A 16,567-nucleotide genomic window follows, 5' to 3' on the forward strand; every position below is an offset into this window, starting at 1 on the left:
GTTTTTGGAGGTTTCTTGGGTTTGTCATTAAATAAACTCCTGTTCTCCTTTTACATGAAATGTTGATATCTCTCAATTTCAAAATTTTTCATGATTTTCAGTCAAGTCTGAGATGTTACATGTATCTGTTTAAAATTTTCATTTGTTCCACAACAAGAAGAGAAATATTTATTGAAATTAACTATATGCAAGTCACAATGTTTTGGCATCACTGGGGATAGGTACAAAAATGATTTTGAGGCAGAGTCTGCCCAGAAGGAGTACACACTGTAGTAAAGAAAATAAATCATAAACAGAAGATACATAGCTATAATATAGGGTAAAATGTGCTCATATTCATAAAATTACCATTTTATTTATGGCATGAAAAGAAGAAATACAGACTGAACGAAAATCAGAGAAGAATTCTGATGTAGCAACAATTTTGACATTAAAAAAATGAAGAGCCACTTCTGACTCTAGTTCCACAGGTAAGGAGCTTGGAAGTCGCCTCTCCATCCTAACAAGTGAAAAGCTGAACTGAATGAAAAGTTAACAGCTCTTCTAGGATCTGTAACAGAAGTGAGGATACAAGGCCAACTGCTGTCCCCAAGGTTGGAGAGACAGGTGAACACAGGGAGTCACGGCTTACTGGAGCTAAGGCTCAGGAGCGGAAACCACCGCAGAACCAGTGCCAGAAAAGGAAAATGTATTAATGTACTGACACTCAGTGTGCACAAGTCAGTGAGTTAGAAACTCTACAAGGACCCTGTCATTGGTGGGTGTGGGGAGATGGGGGACACAATTTTGTGAGATTCTCCCTCAGAAGCTCAATCAAGTTCTCACAGTAAATTAAAAAGATAAAATCCCCTTGTGCTTCCTGCGTGGGAGGGGAAAAGGTATCATTTTGAAACACACCAGAGCACTCTGTTCTTAACAAGGTCTGCCCTCAGGAAAAAGTACTTACCCACAGCCTAAATGACCTGGTGGAAAGGAAATAACCCAACTCCGGTCAGCTCTAGCCTTACATGTGATAGAAGGGAAATACCCAACTCCAGCCCACTATAGCCATCCTGTTCCATCAAAGAGGGGAGAAAAAAATACTGAAAAAACACCTGTGTAGTTCCCAGTCCAGAAGGGAAAGCTCAGTAAAAGACTGAGATGTAATCATCAGAGTACAGAACACTTCCCACTCCCCTGCATCTCACCACTACATTATGAAAAGCCCTATTTACAGCATTCCTTTTATCCCATATATCATGCCCAGCTATCAGGAAAAAATTTCAGGGAATACCAAAAGTCAAAAAACACAATTTGAGGGCTTCCCTAGTGGTGCAGTGGTTGAGAGTCTGCCTGCCGATGCAGGGGACATGGGTTCGTGCCCTGGTCCGGGAAATCCCACATGCGGCGGAGCGGCTAGGCCCGTGAGCCATGGCCGCTGAGCCTGCGCGTCCGGAGCCTGTGCTCCGCAACGGGAGAGGCCACAGCAGTGAGAGGCCCGCGTACCGCAAAATAAATAAATAAATAAAAAACAAACACCCCCCCCCCCCCCCCAAAACCCACACAATTTGAAGAGACAGGCATCAGAAATAGACATGGAAGGGGTGTTGGAATTACCAGACTGGGAATTTAAAACAACCGTGATTAATATGCTAAGGTCTCTAAGGGATAAAATAGCATGCAAAAATAGATGGGCAATGTAAGAAAGTGATGGAAATCCTAAGAAGGAACCAAAAGGAAATGCTATAGATAAAAAACATTGTGACAGAAATGGAGAATGCCTTTGATGAGCTTATTAGTAGGCTAGACACAACTGAAGAAAGAATCTCTGCGGAGGATGTCTCAATAGAAACCTCCAAAACTGAAAAGCAAATAGAACAAAAACTGAAAAAAAACAGAACAGAATATTCAGGGACTATGGGACAAATACAAACATGCAACATAAATGTAATGTGAATACCAGAAGGAAGAGAAAGAGAGGAACAAACAGAAGAAATGTTTGAAACAATAATGACTGAGAATTTCCTCATATTGTCAGGCACCTACCCACAGGTTCAGAAAGCTTAGCAAACATGAGGCAGGAAAAAAGTGAAAAACCCTACACTACCATATTATTTTCAAGCTACATAAAATCAAAGATAAAAAAAAATTGTGAAAGGAGACAGAGGAAAAAGCACCATACCTATAGAAGAACAAAGGTAATACCCGACTTCTGTTTGGAAACCACGCAAGCAAGAGGAGAGTGGAGTGAAATATTTAGAGTGAGAGAAAAAAAGCAACCACCCACCCAGAATTCTGTATATGGTGAAATTATTCTTCAAAAGCAACAAAGAAATGGGTCATTTTCATTAATTTTGTCTGGTATGTGATAAATCCATTCACCTAGCGATGACAACCTGTTTGGAAATATTCTCTTGACCTCATCTAATTTCTGCTTGTGGAATTTCTGTTGTGCATAACATGAAGTGAATGTATCTGTTCCTCAGGAATCACCTTTTCCTCTCTATACTTTGTGTTTATCTGACTTCTGGGAGAATTTTTAAAAATCTCTTTTATCTTATTGTGTTATTTTTCTACCTAAATCAATCTACTATACCAGTGCCACCATCATACTTTAAAGTGTGGTTATCATACTTTTCGACTTTATTAAAATTTTGCATCATCAGAATGTTCCTTTTTTTTTTTTTTTTTCGCGGGCCTCTCACCGTTGTGGCCTCTCCTGTTGTGGAGCACAGGCTCCGGACGTGCAGGCTCAGCGGCCATGGCTCACAGGCCCAGCCGCTCCGCGGCATGTGGGATCTTCCCGGACCGGGGCACGAACCCGTGTCCCCTGCATCAGCAGGCGGACTCTCAACCACTGCGCCACCAGGGAAGCCCAGAATGTTCCTTTTTCTCTACTGCCTGTTCCAGAAATAAATATGCAACATTTCCTCAAATCTCATTGAGATTACAAATGAAGATATTTGTTTCAAGTCCTGATATTTTTCTCACTTAAATTTCTAATTTTCCATGTATGATGAGTCTTTTCTTTGTAAATATTTAATGAGAGCACATTTTTCTAGTATTTGAACTTAAATAGATTCTGCTGATAGTGTGTGGGTTTCTGCTCAGACCTTCTTTGCATAGTTGAAGAAGGAAGGAGCTGTTCAGATAAGTTGCAGTTTTACTTTGCTTAACCAGAGATCTTGAGTCCTATGCAAAGAAGGAGTAGGAGTAGGGGAGATTGGGAGGAGGAGGGGGAAGTGAAAGCAAGATGTAGCTGTCACAGGGATAATGTCAGTCTCTTAGCCTCATTTTGGGTTGGTTGTGGTACCTGACAGCGGGCTTGGAAAACCCTCCCTTCTCTAACTGGCATAGCTAATGCCACTAGGTCCAGCTGTGCAAGTACCTCGCCTTACCTGGCATGCTGTCTGTACCCACTATAAACTGAATGTGAATGCCTCGGTTACACGTCATCATAGGAATCTGGCATCTGGTGCATTATTTAGGCTAATGAAAGGCGGTCTGGACATCACCTTTTCTGCAGCTTCCTGCCATCCCAGTGTTCTCAACATTAGGAGCTGATGGTGTTGGAGTTCTGCTGAGGATGAAAGGGAATCTCTCCCCTAAGTTCTTATTTCCTAAACACACTTTTCCTTTCCATGAGGTAAAGTGTGGGTTGGACATCTCCTCTCACTTGATTCAGTTTTCCCTACAAAACAGGGTATAAAAATTCCTTTAACTTTCTGACAGGAAGAAAACTTAAGTTTCCAGCACAGGTATATATTTTGCTAAAGATTATCCTATGCTTTTGCTCTTTTAAAGGAGATTCGAAAGGGAAGGGGAGGTAAATGTGTAAAGTTCAGAATATCATGTGAGTTGACTGTTCACAGTTTGTTTAAAAACAAAAATCAAATATGCAAAGAAATATATCAGCAATTTTTTATTTTAGTTATTTGATTGTTGGTAAAAATAATCTAATAGACCATTGTAGACATTTATACTCAGAATATATATGTTCTATTTAATTAACACCTGAGTGATCTGAAAACTATTATGTTCCATGAATGACAGAATACAGAACAGGAGCTAACCATTCCATATATAAATAATTACTTCAAAAATTATAACAATATCCCAGTATTAGAGTGAGTGAGTCTTTAAATGTGTCTTTCTTGGGGACAGAATCATTCTTTTTTCAGGAAAAATCATTATCAAAAATTGGTAATTTATAGTCTTGTCAAAATGAAAATGTTATTTATAGTTGCAGATTAGCTTATAGGAGAAGTTAAATGTAGTGTGATTTTCTGATCAAAAAAATGATTTTACTTTCCCTTGACATATGAATATTGAGTATTATTTGAATGTAATTTTAAAAAAACACTGAAATTATGTTCATTTTGAATTCTTTTGAATATACGGTATTTGCAAAATAACAGTTGTTACATATGAAATAAATTGTAACTAGATTTAATAAAATAATGTGTAAGTTTATATTAAAATTACTTTAAAAAGTCTTTAATTAATTTTGCGATACAAATTGAAAATAAAGCAGAGACTGTAGTTCAAAGTAATTAATCATAGGAAGTTATGTTTAAATGTAAAAATTTCTATATCCTTTCTCCAAAATACACAATGAAACAGAAAATGTATAAAAGAAAATGTATAAAAACATTTATAAGTAAGTGATATTAAAAATAAACTCTTTAATTTGAAAAGTAAAATCATATATCTGGAGCTTCAGGCATCACAGTGTAATTCACATATGCTATAATAAGCCATTTACATAAAGAGGAAAATCCACCAGTTCTTCTTTTACATAGTCCCAATCGATATAGGGACTTCAGATTTTCTGAGGAGATGTCAATGAATGCATTACCACACTCCTGCTCTCTGTTAATTTTTAGTCATTTCAAAAAACATGAAGTCCTAGATAAAAACAAAATACGGAAATGGGTTTTCAGCAACAAAACAGAGATCAGCTCTCAGATGCATAAATGCTAAGGGATCTGATGAAACACAATAACGTATTTGCTAAACAAGAAAAATCAACTAATAGGTAGATCTGGGAAAGGTTGATAGCTTCAGCTTTCCATTTTAATGGCAATTAAATCCTGTAATTCTATTCACTTATTGATACCTGTATGAACTTAATTAATCCTCTGGTAATTTCTCTAAATTCCACTTTTTTCATGCCTCTTAGAATGTTCCTCTTTCAATCTTTGTTCCTCAACTTTTTGTACTCCTTCTCTAGTAATATAACTTGTGTTGTGACTGGAGTTCCATGTACAATTTTTAGATTGTTTCTGGAGAATGACAGCCATCTTAGAGTTAGAATAACATCCTAGAATTTTTTGGCCCAGTTTTATGATTTCTCTTCCAAACTTGTTGTCCACTGTGTTCCTCAGCTTGTCTTACTCCATCAATTTCTAACCAGACCCTCTCCCCTACAACTTCTGTCAGGTCCTGTGGATTGTACCTCTCTCACATCTATCATTTTCCTTTTTCTCTTTACAAAGAAATAATTGAATCTTTATCACCATTCACTTGCAATTGCACTATTACAATTTTACCTCTCTTCAATCCATTTGGTACACAGTCACCAGGACTTATCTTTCTAAAATTTGGGTTTATAACTCTTTTATTTATGCATAGCTTAAAATTAACCAGTTAACTAAACAATTTTCAGTATCTTCCCAAGGTCTATAAGATTGGGAAGACTGCCCAATCTACCCCATATTCACTTCCTAATAACCGCACCACCACCACCCCAATCCCATTTCTCACCTATCCAAACACCCCAGACTACTCTCTCCACCCTGTACACACTGTATCTTTGGTTATGGTGTGTAAACCTTTGCTTAAACAGTTCCCCAAGTTAAGGTTAAAATTTTCTTCTCATGTGAAATAAACACTTACTGAAAACATAGTTTTTAGATAGAACTGTGGTTATATTTAAAAGTTTATATAAAAAATACTAAGCCTGTCCCAAAGTAGATAGAATAGTATAAATAAAGTCCCAATGACCACTCACCCAGCTTGGTTCACCAGTTACTCCATCCGCTGTGTCCCTTTTCCCTCACCCCCATTATTTAAAAGCAAATCTGTGATACCATATCATTTTATACCGAAATACTTCAGTATGTGCCCTTAAAGAAAATGGACTGTTTTTGTATAACCACAATAACATCATATTTTTTTAAAAAACCTTAATAATTCATTAATATCATCAAATTGCCAATGTTCACATTTCCCTGAGTGTCTTGTAAATGTCTTTTTATATTGGTTTGTTTAAATCAGTTTCCAAACATGGTCTACAAACTACATTAAGCTGATGTTTCTTTCTTTTTATTTTATTTTTATTTTATTTTCCTGATATGTATCTGTTGACGTAACTGGATCCTTTTTCTGTATGTTCTTTTACTTTTTATTTTTTTTCTGATTGCATCCATATGCCAATATTTAAGGTATTAATCTAGTGACTCCAAACCTTGCTTGCTTTGGAATCATATGATAGCTCGAACAGCTTGAAGGCTTGGATCCACCTCAGGATTTGGTTTACTAGATCTGGGTACATAGTCTTGACACAGGGAGTGTGAAAGCTACCCAGGTGTTTCTACTGTGCAGCTAAGGTTGAAAACCACTGCTCTGTCCCAGGAGCCCTTGACATCGGCTGTATATGGAATCATCTGAGGAGCTACACAAACTTTTAATTCTGAGCTTCTGATTTAGTTAAACTGGAATATGGCCTACTACTAAAAGCTCCCTAGGTAATTTAATGTGAAGACAAGTTCAAAGTCATTGCTGTATCTCATATATTTCCTCTTAATTGGTAGTTCTGTCTAAGGCTTGATTGAATGTAGATTCTTACTACAATTTGTATTTCTGTATTAGATGGTTTAATTTAATAATGAATCAGGCAGAAATCTCTTTGTTTCACTGAGACTTATTCCATTTAAACACACTGGAAGATTCAGACTCTTTTCCAAATCACCAATTTTTTTTTTTTTTTTTACTAAAACCAGAGCCTCTCCTTAATATATAAGATCCTCTTGTTACAATGTGAAACTGCATAGACCCTCCAGAGAGAAGCTAGTCATTTGTGAACCCAGAGTAGCAGAAGAAAATGGAATTTCAGAGCTAAAATTAAATAGGACCACTTTCAATAAAACCTACAAATTTAAGGTCATTTAAAAATGTAAAATTTACCAAATTATTTCAGAATGATCCTAGAGAAACCATCTATACCCCAGATTAGCAAGAATAAACTTACAATGAGGAAACATGCGCCGAGCATCACAGCTTTCATTTTCACATCAAGGTCTAAAGGGAACTGGATGCCAAAGTTATCAACATCTGTAAATAACTCTCTCACAAGGCCAGTCCACTGCTTGGAAATCTTGCCAACCGCATATTTATCGTCAAGAGATTTAATCTAATTTTAAAAAAAGACAAAGAATTCTAGAAAACTAATAATAAAGCTGCTTTCCAAGTAGGAGTAAAATAAAACAAATATTATATTAAAATTATACGCCATTCATAACTATGAACATTATATCACTCATTACATGCATGTAGATTCCTATATCCATTTATAGATTCATTTAAGAAAACTGTTTCTTTGGTACAGAGAATATGAAAGTAGTTTAGCTGAAATATTTAACATTTTCTATTCTCCATTAAGACATACAGTAATAAGTTAGTTGAATTGAGCCAAAATAAAATTTAAGCAGGAAATATTTCTTTGATGAAATTTCTAGAAGCCATCAGGAAGGTAGTAAGTGAAACTCCTATCTGACTTCTGCTTTAACACAAGCACAGAGAGTTGATATAGGCAGAGTTTTAAAGGTGATGGGAGGCCCCATTATCACCCACTGTCAGTAGGAAAACATGAAATGCCAAGAGCCTGGTAAAGAGGACTGGCAGTTTTGAGTGAAGGTTAAGTAACCAATAGTAACTTGATGAGATGCCTCAGGTCAAAGGTTGGGGTACGACTCGACAACAGGAGGAGGATGAACAACAAAAGAGGAAATGTGTATGGAACAAAAAAAGCTCCAAAGTAAAGTTCTTCTAATTTTTCAGTTCTGCCTGAGGAAAGCTCAGGGCCATGATAAAGAGTTGAACAGCTTATAGCCAGAGAAATGCACCCCACCAAGTGGGCATGTGGAGGCTGAATGTAGTCCACACTTGTCAGGGTATATATAGGCAGAGTTGTGTCAAACCAGTAAGAGAAGTGTCCTTTTCAAATATGCACAAGGTACCACACGTGCTGGCAACAACCTTTGAAGACCTAGCTTAGGTTGGGACAGCTACATAAATGTGGGCAAATTAGAAACAGTTGACTCATTTTATTTGGATGTGGGTGGTTAAGTTCTTTAAAAACTTGAAACCTCTAATATGAAAAAAACTGTGATAGCATGGATTACTGTTCATCAAATAGTCATTTCAGTCCCCTCCCTCTGTAAGCCCAGTATACTTTCCTGCACATTGAAATTAGGCTTGGCCTTGTGCCTTGTTTGACCAGTGGAGTGTTAGTGGATGTGACACCAGCAGAGACCTTAAACATGGCTGAGTGGTTTTGCCTTGGTCTTGCTCTCCAGTGATCAGCCACTAGAAAGCATGATCCAGGCAGCTGCTGTTGCTGAAGCTCCAGGATGAACATACCTGGAGCAGACCTGAGACCAACTGGAAGCCTAAATCAGAGCCATCTGTCTGAGCCTAGGTATATCATTTGACCTTCAGACCCATAAGCATGTTTTCTTAAGCCACTGAGCTTTAGGGATTATTTGTTACGCTCTTGTGGCAAAACAAACTAATACAAATTCCCTATTGCACACCTTCATGTTTTGTCTGCTCATAGCTGTCATGTAAGGATTTGAAGCTAGTAATAACACCTTACATTTTATTTTTTAATTCAATTATTTTTAATTTTTGAAAAATAATTTTTAACAAAATATACAAAAGATAATCAGCCATCATAATCCTACTACTACACTTACCAGATATTAACACTTCCCCATTTTGATTACTATAGCAAGAAATTTAAAAATTCACCAAAAATTTATGTAAGAGGTAGACATATAATGTTTTAAAGGAAAGGAACAGAAAAGTGAATAAGGATCTACACCTGAAAAGTCAACAGGACTAGATAATTTTTAGCTAAATTCTAGAAAATATTTTAAAAACAGAAAATCTACATAATAAAATGATTGCAACTTCTGGAAGTAATAAACTGGTATTATATTACTATTAAATTTATAAACCTATAAATTTAATACAAATAATTGATAAAGGTATTCTAAAAAGAAATCTATAGGTTCATCTCACAATATAAATACAAAAATCCAAATAGTACATTAGCACATAGAGCCCAGTATAAAAAATACTATAATAAAGTACAAAATACTAAAAAAAGAAATCATATAATTCAAAAATATGAGTGTATCCATAGGTCCTGAAAAGGTATTTTATTTACTTACTAATTAAGCATTTATATAACATTTAGTATATGCTAGGCATATAAATGCTTTACAAGTCTTAGGTAATTTTTTCCTCATAATTTCTCTATAGGATATATAGTATTATTACACACAATTTTCATATGAATAAACCAAAGCAAAGAGAGGTGAGTCACTTGTCCAAGTTCACACAAATAAGAAGTCATGGAAATAGATTTCAAACCCAAGTGTTCTTCTCCAGAGTCTATATTCATGACTGTTATGATGCTCTGCTGTTTAGAAAGTTAAGTATCAATTCTTAATAAAAATCTAGGTCAGGGTCAGCAGGCAAAGGTCAATGAGCCAAATTTAGTCTGCACCCTGTTTTTGTAAGTTTTATTTGGACACAGTTACACCCAATATTTGTGTATTGTGTATGACTACTTTCATGCTAAAATGGCAGACCTGAGTAGTTGTAACAATGACCATATGGCCCAAAACTCTAAAATGTTTTCTATCTCTTCCTTTACCAAAAAAAAAAAAAAAAAGTATGTTGATTCTTGCTCTAGGTAAAACAGGAATAGAAAAATACTATGAAAAATAGCCAGTATCTTTCTAATATGAAACATTTGCTGCTATTTCAATTGAAATCATCAACTTAGTAGGTATACACAAAATTGGCAAATATTATTCAGTTTTGCTGTAAGAAGTAGGCTGGAAAAGAAAATAAGTTAATTGGCAAATTAGAAGAGCTTCCATTTGCTATATGATTTTATACCTAGATAAACCAAGTAAGTATAGCAAAAATGCCTTCCAAATTAAATACTAGAATATAGTCACAAGGCTGAATAAGAGGTAAACAAAAATAAATAGCTTTTCTCAATATTAACAATAAGTACCTACAAATAGAAATATTCCTGATTAGTAGTGATAATGCCTATAAATTACTTACAAAAATTTAAAAAAAGAGATAGAAGTTCTATATGGTCTTATGAAGAGTACAAAATTAGATATAAATGAATTAAAATATATTACACTTTTGGGATGAGACACGTTTAGCATCATAAATATATTAATTTTAAAAAAATCATAGACAATACAATACTAATTGGATTCTAACTTCTGAAAAATTTAATGAAATGATCTTAAGGTTCACATGAAAGGAAACATCTGACAATAGCAAGAAAATATGATAAAACAGAATGATTAGTGACTGTGTGGCTATGACTAAATATAGGATACATCACTGTTACCATAATTGAATTATAAGGCACTACTGTAAGAAAAGTGGTAACAATGCAATAGAAGAATGAATCTAGAAATTGCTTGTGGAAATTTAATGTATGTCATTTCAGCTTAGCAAGAAATGAATAGTTTACTTAATAAATTGTGATGACACAGTTGTCCAGCCAACTGAGATATATTTATAAAACAAAGTACAAAAGGGGTAGATTTGTGGAAAATATTTGCATATCAGAGGACAGAAATACAGATGCAGGGTCAATGTCTTCAACACACAAACTATATTTATGAATTGACAAGAAAAAAATAAACAACCCAATAGAAAATACAGGCAACCAATATTAAAAGATAATTCAAAGAGCAAATACAAGTAGCTAGTAAACTTAGAGAAATGTTCATAATCCCTAATGGTCAGAGAATTACGTATTAGAAATAATCTTCCCCACTCCCATTTGATGATTTTAGATATCCTATTTTAGTTTGCAGTTTGCAGTTTATCTAAGCTGTGTCTGGGTGTTGTTTCTTTTTCTTACCAGAACTCCTTGCAATTTCTGAATCTGAGAACCAATGGCATCAAGTCTGCAAGATTCTTAGCTATGTATCTCTTTGAATATTGTATCAAAACATTTCTGTCTCCTCTTTTTTTGTAACTCATCTTTGGCATATGCAGTAGTTTATTCTAGCTTCCATGTCCCTTCAAGTTTATATCTTTTGCCCACCAACCTCCTCTTTATATTCCTAATATGGGTGATCCAGTTCACTAACTCTCTCTTCACCTGTGTCTAATCTGTAGCTCATCCTTTCAAATGAGGTTTTATCAATGACTGTTCCTCATTTCTGGAGGTTCTATTTGGCTTGTTTTTATATCCTCCTGGCCTTTATTATTTGTTTCATCCTCCCCTTATGACCCTTTTTGTTTCTTTGTTAGGCTCTTTAATGTCTATTTAGGTACTTCTTGTATGACTGATAACAGACTGTTCTATTATATGCGGTTTGGTTTTGGTAGATTAGTTCCTAGAACAGTATGTTAATTTTTGAATCTGCTCATGTGGAGATAGGTTTGTTCTGTAGGGATAGAGGGTGACCTTGGTGATCAATCTCCATCTAGTATGTTTTTGCATTCAATTCTCCCATGTGTATCACCACTCAAGATCAGTTTCTATGTCTTAAGATTCATGAATCATACTGGTGTTATAAATTTTTGTTTTGTTTTGGTTTGGTTTTTGGTTTTTTTTGGCGGTACGTGGGCCTCTCACTGCTGTGGCCTCTCCTGCTGCGGAGCACAGGCTCCGGACGCGCAGGCCCAGCGGCCATGGCTTACGGGCCCAGCCGCTCTGCGGCACGCGGGATCCTCCCGGACCGGGGCACGAACCTGTGTCCCCTGCATCGGCAGGCAGACTCTCAACCACTGCACCACCAGGGAAGCCCCATACTGGTGTTATAAATTCAGACCTCAAAATCATAGAGGGGGCTAGATTGGGATATCAGTTTCATGTAGGCATATTTTTTTCCTACTCCTAATAGCCCTGGAATAAGACAGATTCCCTCATTATCTCTAAGGCTTACAAAGTCTACTTGTCCTTCTTCTGCTCACCCGTGGGATAATCTCATGGCTTCAACTGCCATGCCAGTTGCCATGCCAGTATGCCAAAAACTCTAAAATTTTCCCTTACACACCTAAAACCAACATGACTCAAAAACAAATCATTAGCTTCCCACAAATTAACTGTTTCTCCTTCAGGATTCTTACCCTGGTCAATGGCATCATCATTTAGCTTCTTAAACATTCAGCTTCTTAAACATCAGACATCAGACATCAGACCAATAAGACTTTAGAATCATGTCTAAATTTTCTTTCTTCCTCCACTGACATCAAATCTATGAATCAGTACCACTGGGTACACTTATAAATGTCTCTGAATTATTTTTTTCCTTTAGAATGACTCTTTTCCATGTTCCATAGTGGTCCCTCATACTGATAATTCCTGCTTTCAAAATTTCTATTATCTAGTATATAGAAAGTGATTCAAGGTACTATTTTCTCAATTCCCTCAAAGATGTTATCTAGTTAGCACCATTCTAGATGCACAGGAGAGAAGTTAATTCATTGCCTATAATAGATGCTTTAAGGTATCCACTGAGAAGGGTTGCTGAATGATTTCCAACTTTCTTATCATTAAATATAAGAGCTTCACACTCCAGTGTGACTTACTTCACCAGTATTTTTACTTATTTTACATAGATAAAATATATGTCAGCAAAACTTCCATTAATATTCCCTGAAACAACAATTACCTTTCAGTCTTCTGAATCTTTTATGGGAATGATAACCCCTACATAGAGAACTGTTATTATACACAAACCTATAAAATCTTTAAACATACATAGTTTATATCCCCCCCCCACACTATGCCTTCTTTGTAAGAGTCTTTATAAAGTCTCTAATTACATCATATGTACTTTTCTTAGAATTGCCTGTCTGCCTCATTAGACACTGAAGTCAATGAGAGGAGTGATCCATCTTTATATAACAGAGGAATTAAAAATCATATGACTAGCAAAGACAGGCAGATAATATAAAAGAATGAAGCTGGATAGTGGAAAACCTTGTCAAGTCAGGGGCAGTGGCAGAGTTCCCACTTATTTATCATAAGGGGGCAGTCCTGCTCAGTTTTAGATTTTTGTCCCTTCTGTGGAAATTGTCCAGTTTACCAGATTTTATGCTTATACAAGAGAATCGTGGTATCAAGATTAAGTTTTATAATCTCTCAACTTATTTGCAACTAAATAATTTGGGCCATAAGTCTGGGCCCCATTTGTTGAAAAACTGCTGTGATGCAATTCCTCCAGGTAGTAAATACACAGATATATTGTGATTTCTAATGAATGAATTTAATACAAAGATAAAGGAGAGATCATAGAGAAGCATGATTGGGTAGTACATCATATATTTGTTAAAATTCTCTTTGCATAGCTGGGCTTTTTGTAGGAACTCAAAGATGTCGGAGATTTTGAAGAGGGCCTAGAGCACTGGCAGCCTGTGTTTCATGCTAAGGAAGAACCATATGCTTTGGCAATCAGACTTTGATGACAAGGTTAATGTTCCACTTAAAATGGATAACGTACAGTACCTCTACACAAAAACCACCAATGTTAGATGCTTTGTTTATATTTATTTGACTACAAATCTCTGTTTCTCTTTTTTCCATTTAACACAATCAACACTGATGCTTAATCAGAGCAATAACCATCTCTCTGACCAAAGATAAATATGAAGGACACTGAGACCCTCTTGAGATATCAGGACATATTCATTTACTATATTCGTAACATCCTCCCAGCTTATGTTATTCTTATACTAGGAAAGCAAAACCCATAAATGTTATCACACCTCTTACCTCAAAATCAACATCTGCACAACAGCTGCAGACAATACATGGACCAGTAAGTCTTAGCACATCCTCTCTCCTCTCATTTTGAAGTGTAAACTTTGGCAGGCATGGGTGCCAGGTCTGAGTAACATAACCTACTGGTACACCAGGAGGAGCCTGGATTTCTATCTACAAAAGCAAAAGAATATATAAACTGTAATCATAACAATGTCTAATAAGAACTCTCATTTACTGAATACTTTCTAAGTGTCAGACACTGTTCTAAGCACCACTTAACTCACTCCACATCCTTACCACGTTGGTACTATTATCCCTGTTTATACAGGAAGTAACTGAGGAACAGAGAGGTTAATTAACTTGTATCAGATTCCCCAGCTGCAAAGTGGAAGAGATGAGACACAGACTCGGGGAGGCTGCATGCACTGTCTCCATTCTGAAGCACTGTTCTACTGGTCTTGTATATTTTAAAATTTCCATACTTATAAAAAATGTCTAAATTATTAATAGCTATTTCCTCAAATTCCTTTAAAAACAGTGGCTTAAGTGTATGGACAGAGCCCTGATCACTGGGGCAGTTTTCAAATATAAGTGGCAATAGTGCTAGCATGGAAAGAAAATGGGGCCTGGATTCTTGGCTCTGAACATTAGCTGGGTGACCTTGACAGCATCTCAACATGTTTATCTGTAACTGAGGACTTCCTAGATCTCTTTATTAAAACCAATTGTATAATGTATGCTAAGGTGCTCTATAAATTATAGAGCATATTCCATCACACTCAGTTTTCCCTCAGCTATTCCAATGAATATTATTACATCTAAACTAACTGACATGGAAAACAAAATAATTCAGTATGAACAACTTCAGTTATCCTTTCAAAATAAGAGCAGTATTAGACATCAAATCTCTATGTGCTTGTATCTTTGTGTGCCCTGCTCTCACAGCTACCAGTAAGGATGACTGAGTGACCCAGGCAGCTCTGGTCTCAGGCCAGTGGAGATACAGGCAAAGGCCAACTTCCTATAAACACTCAGTGCCCTGGCGTCTCCCCTGAGATCCATGTTCTTTATCAGAGGGCTGTCAAGTACTATGAAAGAGACACCTGGTCCTTATGGAGCTGAAGGTGTTCACAATTTGCATACCCCTATTACAGGGACTCAAATATATTACTTGTTTTTTTCAAATGGAGAACTGAAAAACACAGGAGTTGAGATTTCTCAGAGGGGGCCTCTTCTAGGTTTGCTCCTTGTAGGTTGGCTAAAATAATGAGATGAACTGAACATATGTGTTCTTTCCCTCACTCTTCTGTCCACTTGCCTCTGGGATGGCATTCGAGGATATTCTCTATTGGGCCCTCCTCTGGCTTTGGCCAGGCCCTCATGGTCATTTCAGGTGAGGGACTTGACCAAGGTGACCTACGTTCTCAGCTCTCCCTGAAGATCAAGAAGTCTGGTCTCTGAGATCCCTGATCTCACCCCCGGGGGGCACACTGCTCAGGGACATGGGGCTAACTGCTCACTCTTTTCCACCTGCCTTCCTTCCTACCATTTACCCTCAAGCATAAACCAATAGCTGGTGGACCACTTTTCCTTTAAATCTCATTTGATTACATAAATTCACCAATAAGGTGAAAATTCTTGCAGAACTACTTTGCAAAGTATTTGTAAAAATTACCCTGGTAATTGCTCACTGACCTCCTGCAGGCAGCAGGGAAAACAACAGCTGGTACACCTTAGTGGTCTGTCCAGAGTTATGACTTCTCGGCCCATATTATCAAGAATCCTCATCGTAAAAGGCCTAGAAGGCCCACAGCAATTTCGGGTACAGCAATCAGTATCCTCTGCTGCAAAGTAAATTCTCTGTCCAAGGCTGTTCTTAATTTCATACTTGTTACAAGTTTCAAAACCTGTTAAGACTAAAAACATAAAAGAGGGATTCACTATGACTATTGTGTTAAAAGAATAATCAGTCTATCCTAAGATACTACAATATCTAGTTATACCATTTTAAGATGATACTTCATATAATACAGGAGGAAGAAAAGGAAAGATGTTTAGAGATGATCTAAACAGAGAAAAAAAGGCAAAGGGAATGGATGAGAGGGTATTAAGTACAAAGAAATTAGGAATTCCTGTATGAGACATGAAAGAGAAAAAAACTCGTATCTTCCTAATTCCATAGATCCATGTCAGAAAGGGAGACTTTGCTGTGAGGGACGGTGCAGTGCTGCCGATGGCGACAGTCCTTTTAAGTGAATGCAGAAAATGTCTACTTGTTCATGTATTCAGCTATGGAGGGGAATATAGGAAGATTGCTATGTTTATGCACCGTATAGTATTATATTAAGTAAATTGGCTTGAGATTTAGTTTTATAAACCACAGTCATGGCTTCTCCTTCTGCACTGTGTGAGGAAGGTGTGAGAGGGCTTTCTCTCAATGCACACATGTGAAGAGGGAGAGAGTGAAAATGCAAGGTGAGGTAGAACGTCACCCTCAGCCCAGGGCACCCTTGTTTAGCTCAGCAGTGGTTGTTCAGAAGT

At 36.7% G+C, this 16,567-nt stretch overlaps 2 protein-coding genes across 2 annotated transcripts in view; both read right to left on the minus strand.

Moving 5' to 3' along the window:
* The window catches only part of LOC132424459 (phospholipid scramblase 2-like), a 74,426-nt gene extending 70,991 nt beyond the window's left edge, over window positions 1-3,435 (minus strand). Inside the window, exon 1 of the mRNA XM_060010172.1 lies at window positions 3,378-3,435. Within this exon, the coding sequence (XP_059866155.1) occupies window positions 3,378-3,435 (58 nt within the window). The remainder of the gene's footprint in view (window positions 1-3,377) is intronic.
* A 459-nt stretch (window positions 3,436-3,894) lies between these two features.
* The window catches only part of LOC132425053 (phospholipid scramblase 2), a 31,180-nt gene continuing 18,507 nt past the window's right edge, over window positions 3,895-16,567 (minus strand). The window contains exons 6-9 of the mRNA XM_060011391.2: window positions 15,722-15,942; window positions 14,036-14,197; window positions 7,232-7,393; window positions 3,895-4,887 (exon numbers count right to left, since the gene is read on the minus strand). Of these exons, the coding sequence (XP_059867374.1) occupies window positions 4,855-4,887; window positions 7,232-7,393; window positions 14,036-14,197; window positions 15,722-15,942 (578 nt within the window). The 3' untranslated portion in view covers window positions 3,895-4,854. The remainder of the gene's footprint in view (window positions 4,888-7,231; window positions 7,394-14,035; window positions 14,198-15,721; window positions 15,943-16,567) is intronic.

Source organism: Delphinus delphis, chromosome 4, assembly GCF_949987515.2.
Source record: "Delphinus delphis chromosome 4, mDelDel1.2, whole genome shotgun sequence".
Taxonomy (NCBI): Eukaryota; Metazoa; Chordata; class Mammalia; order Artiodactyla; family Delphinidae; genus Delphinus; species Delphinus delphis.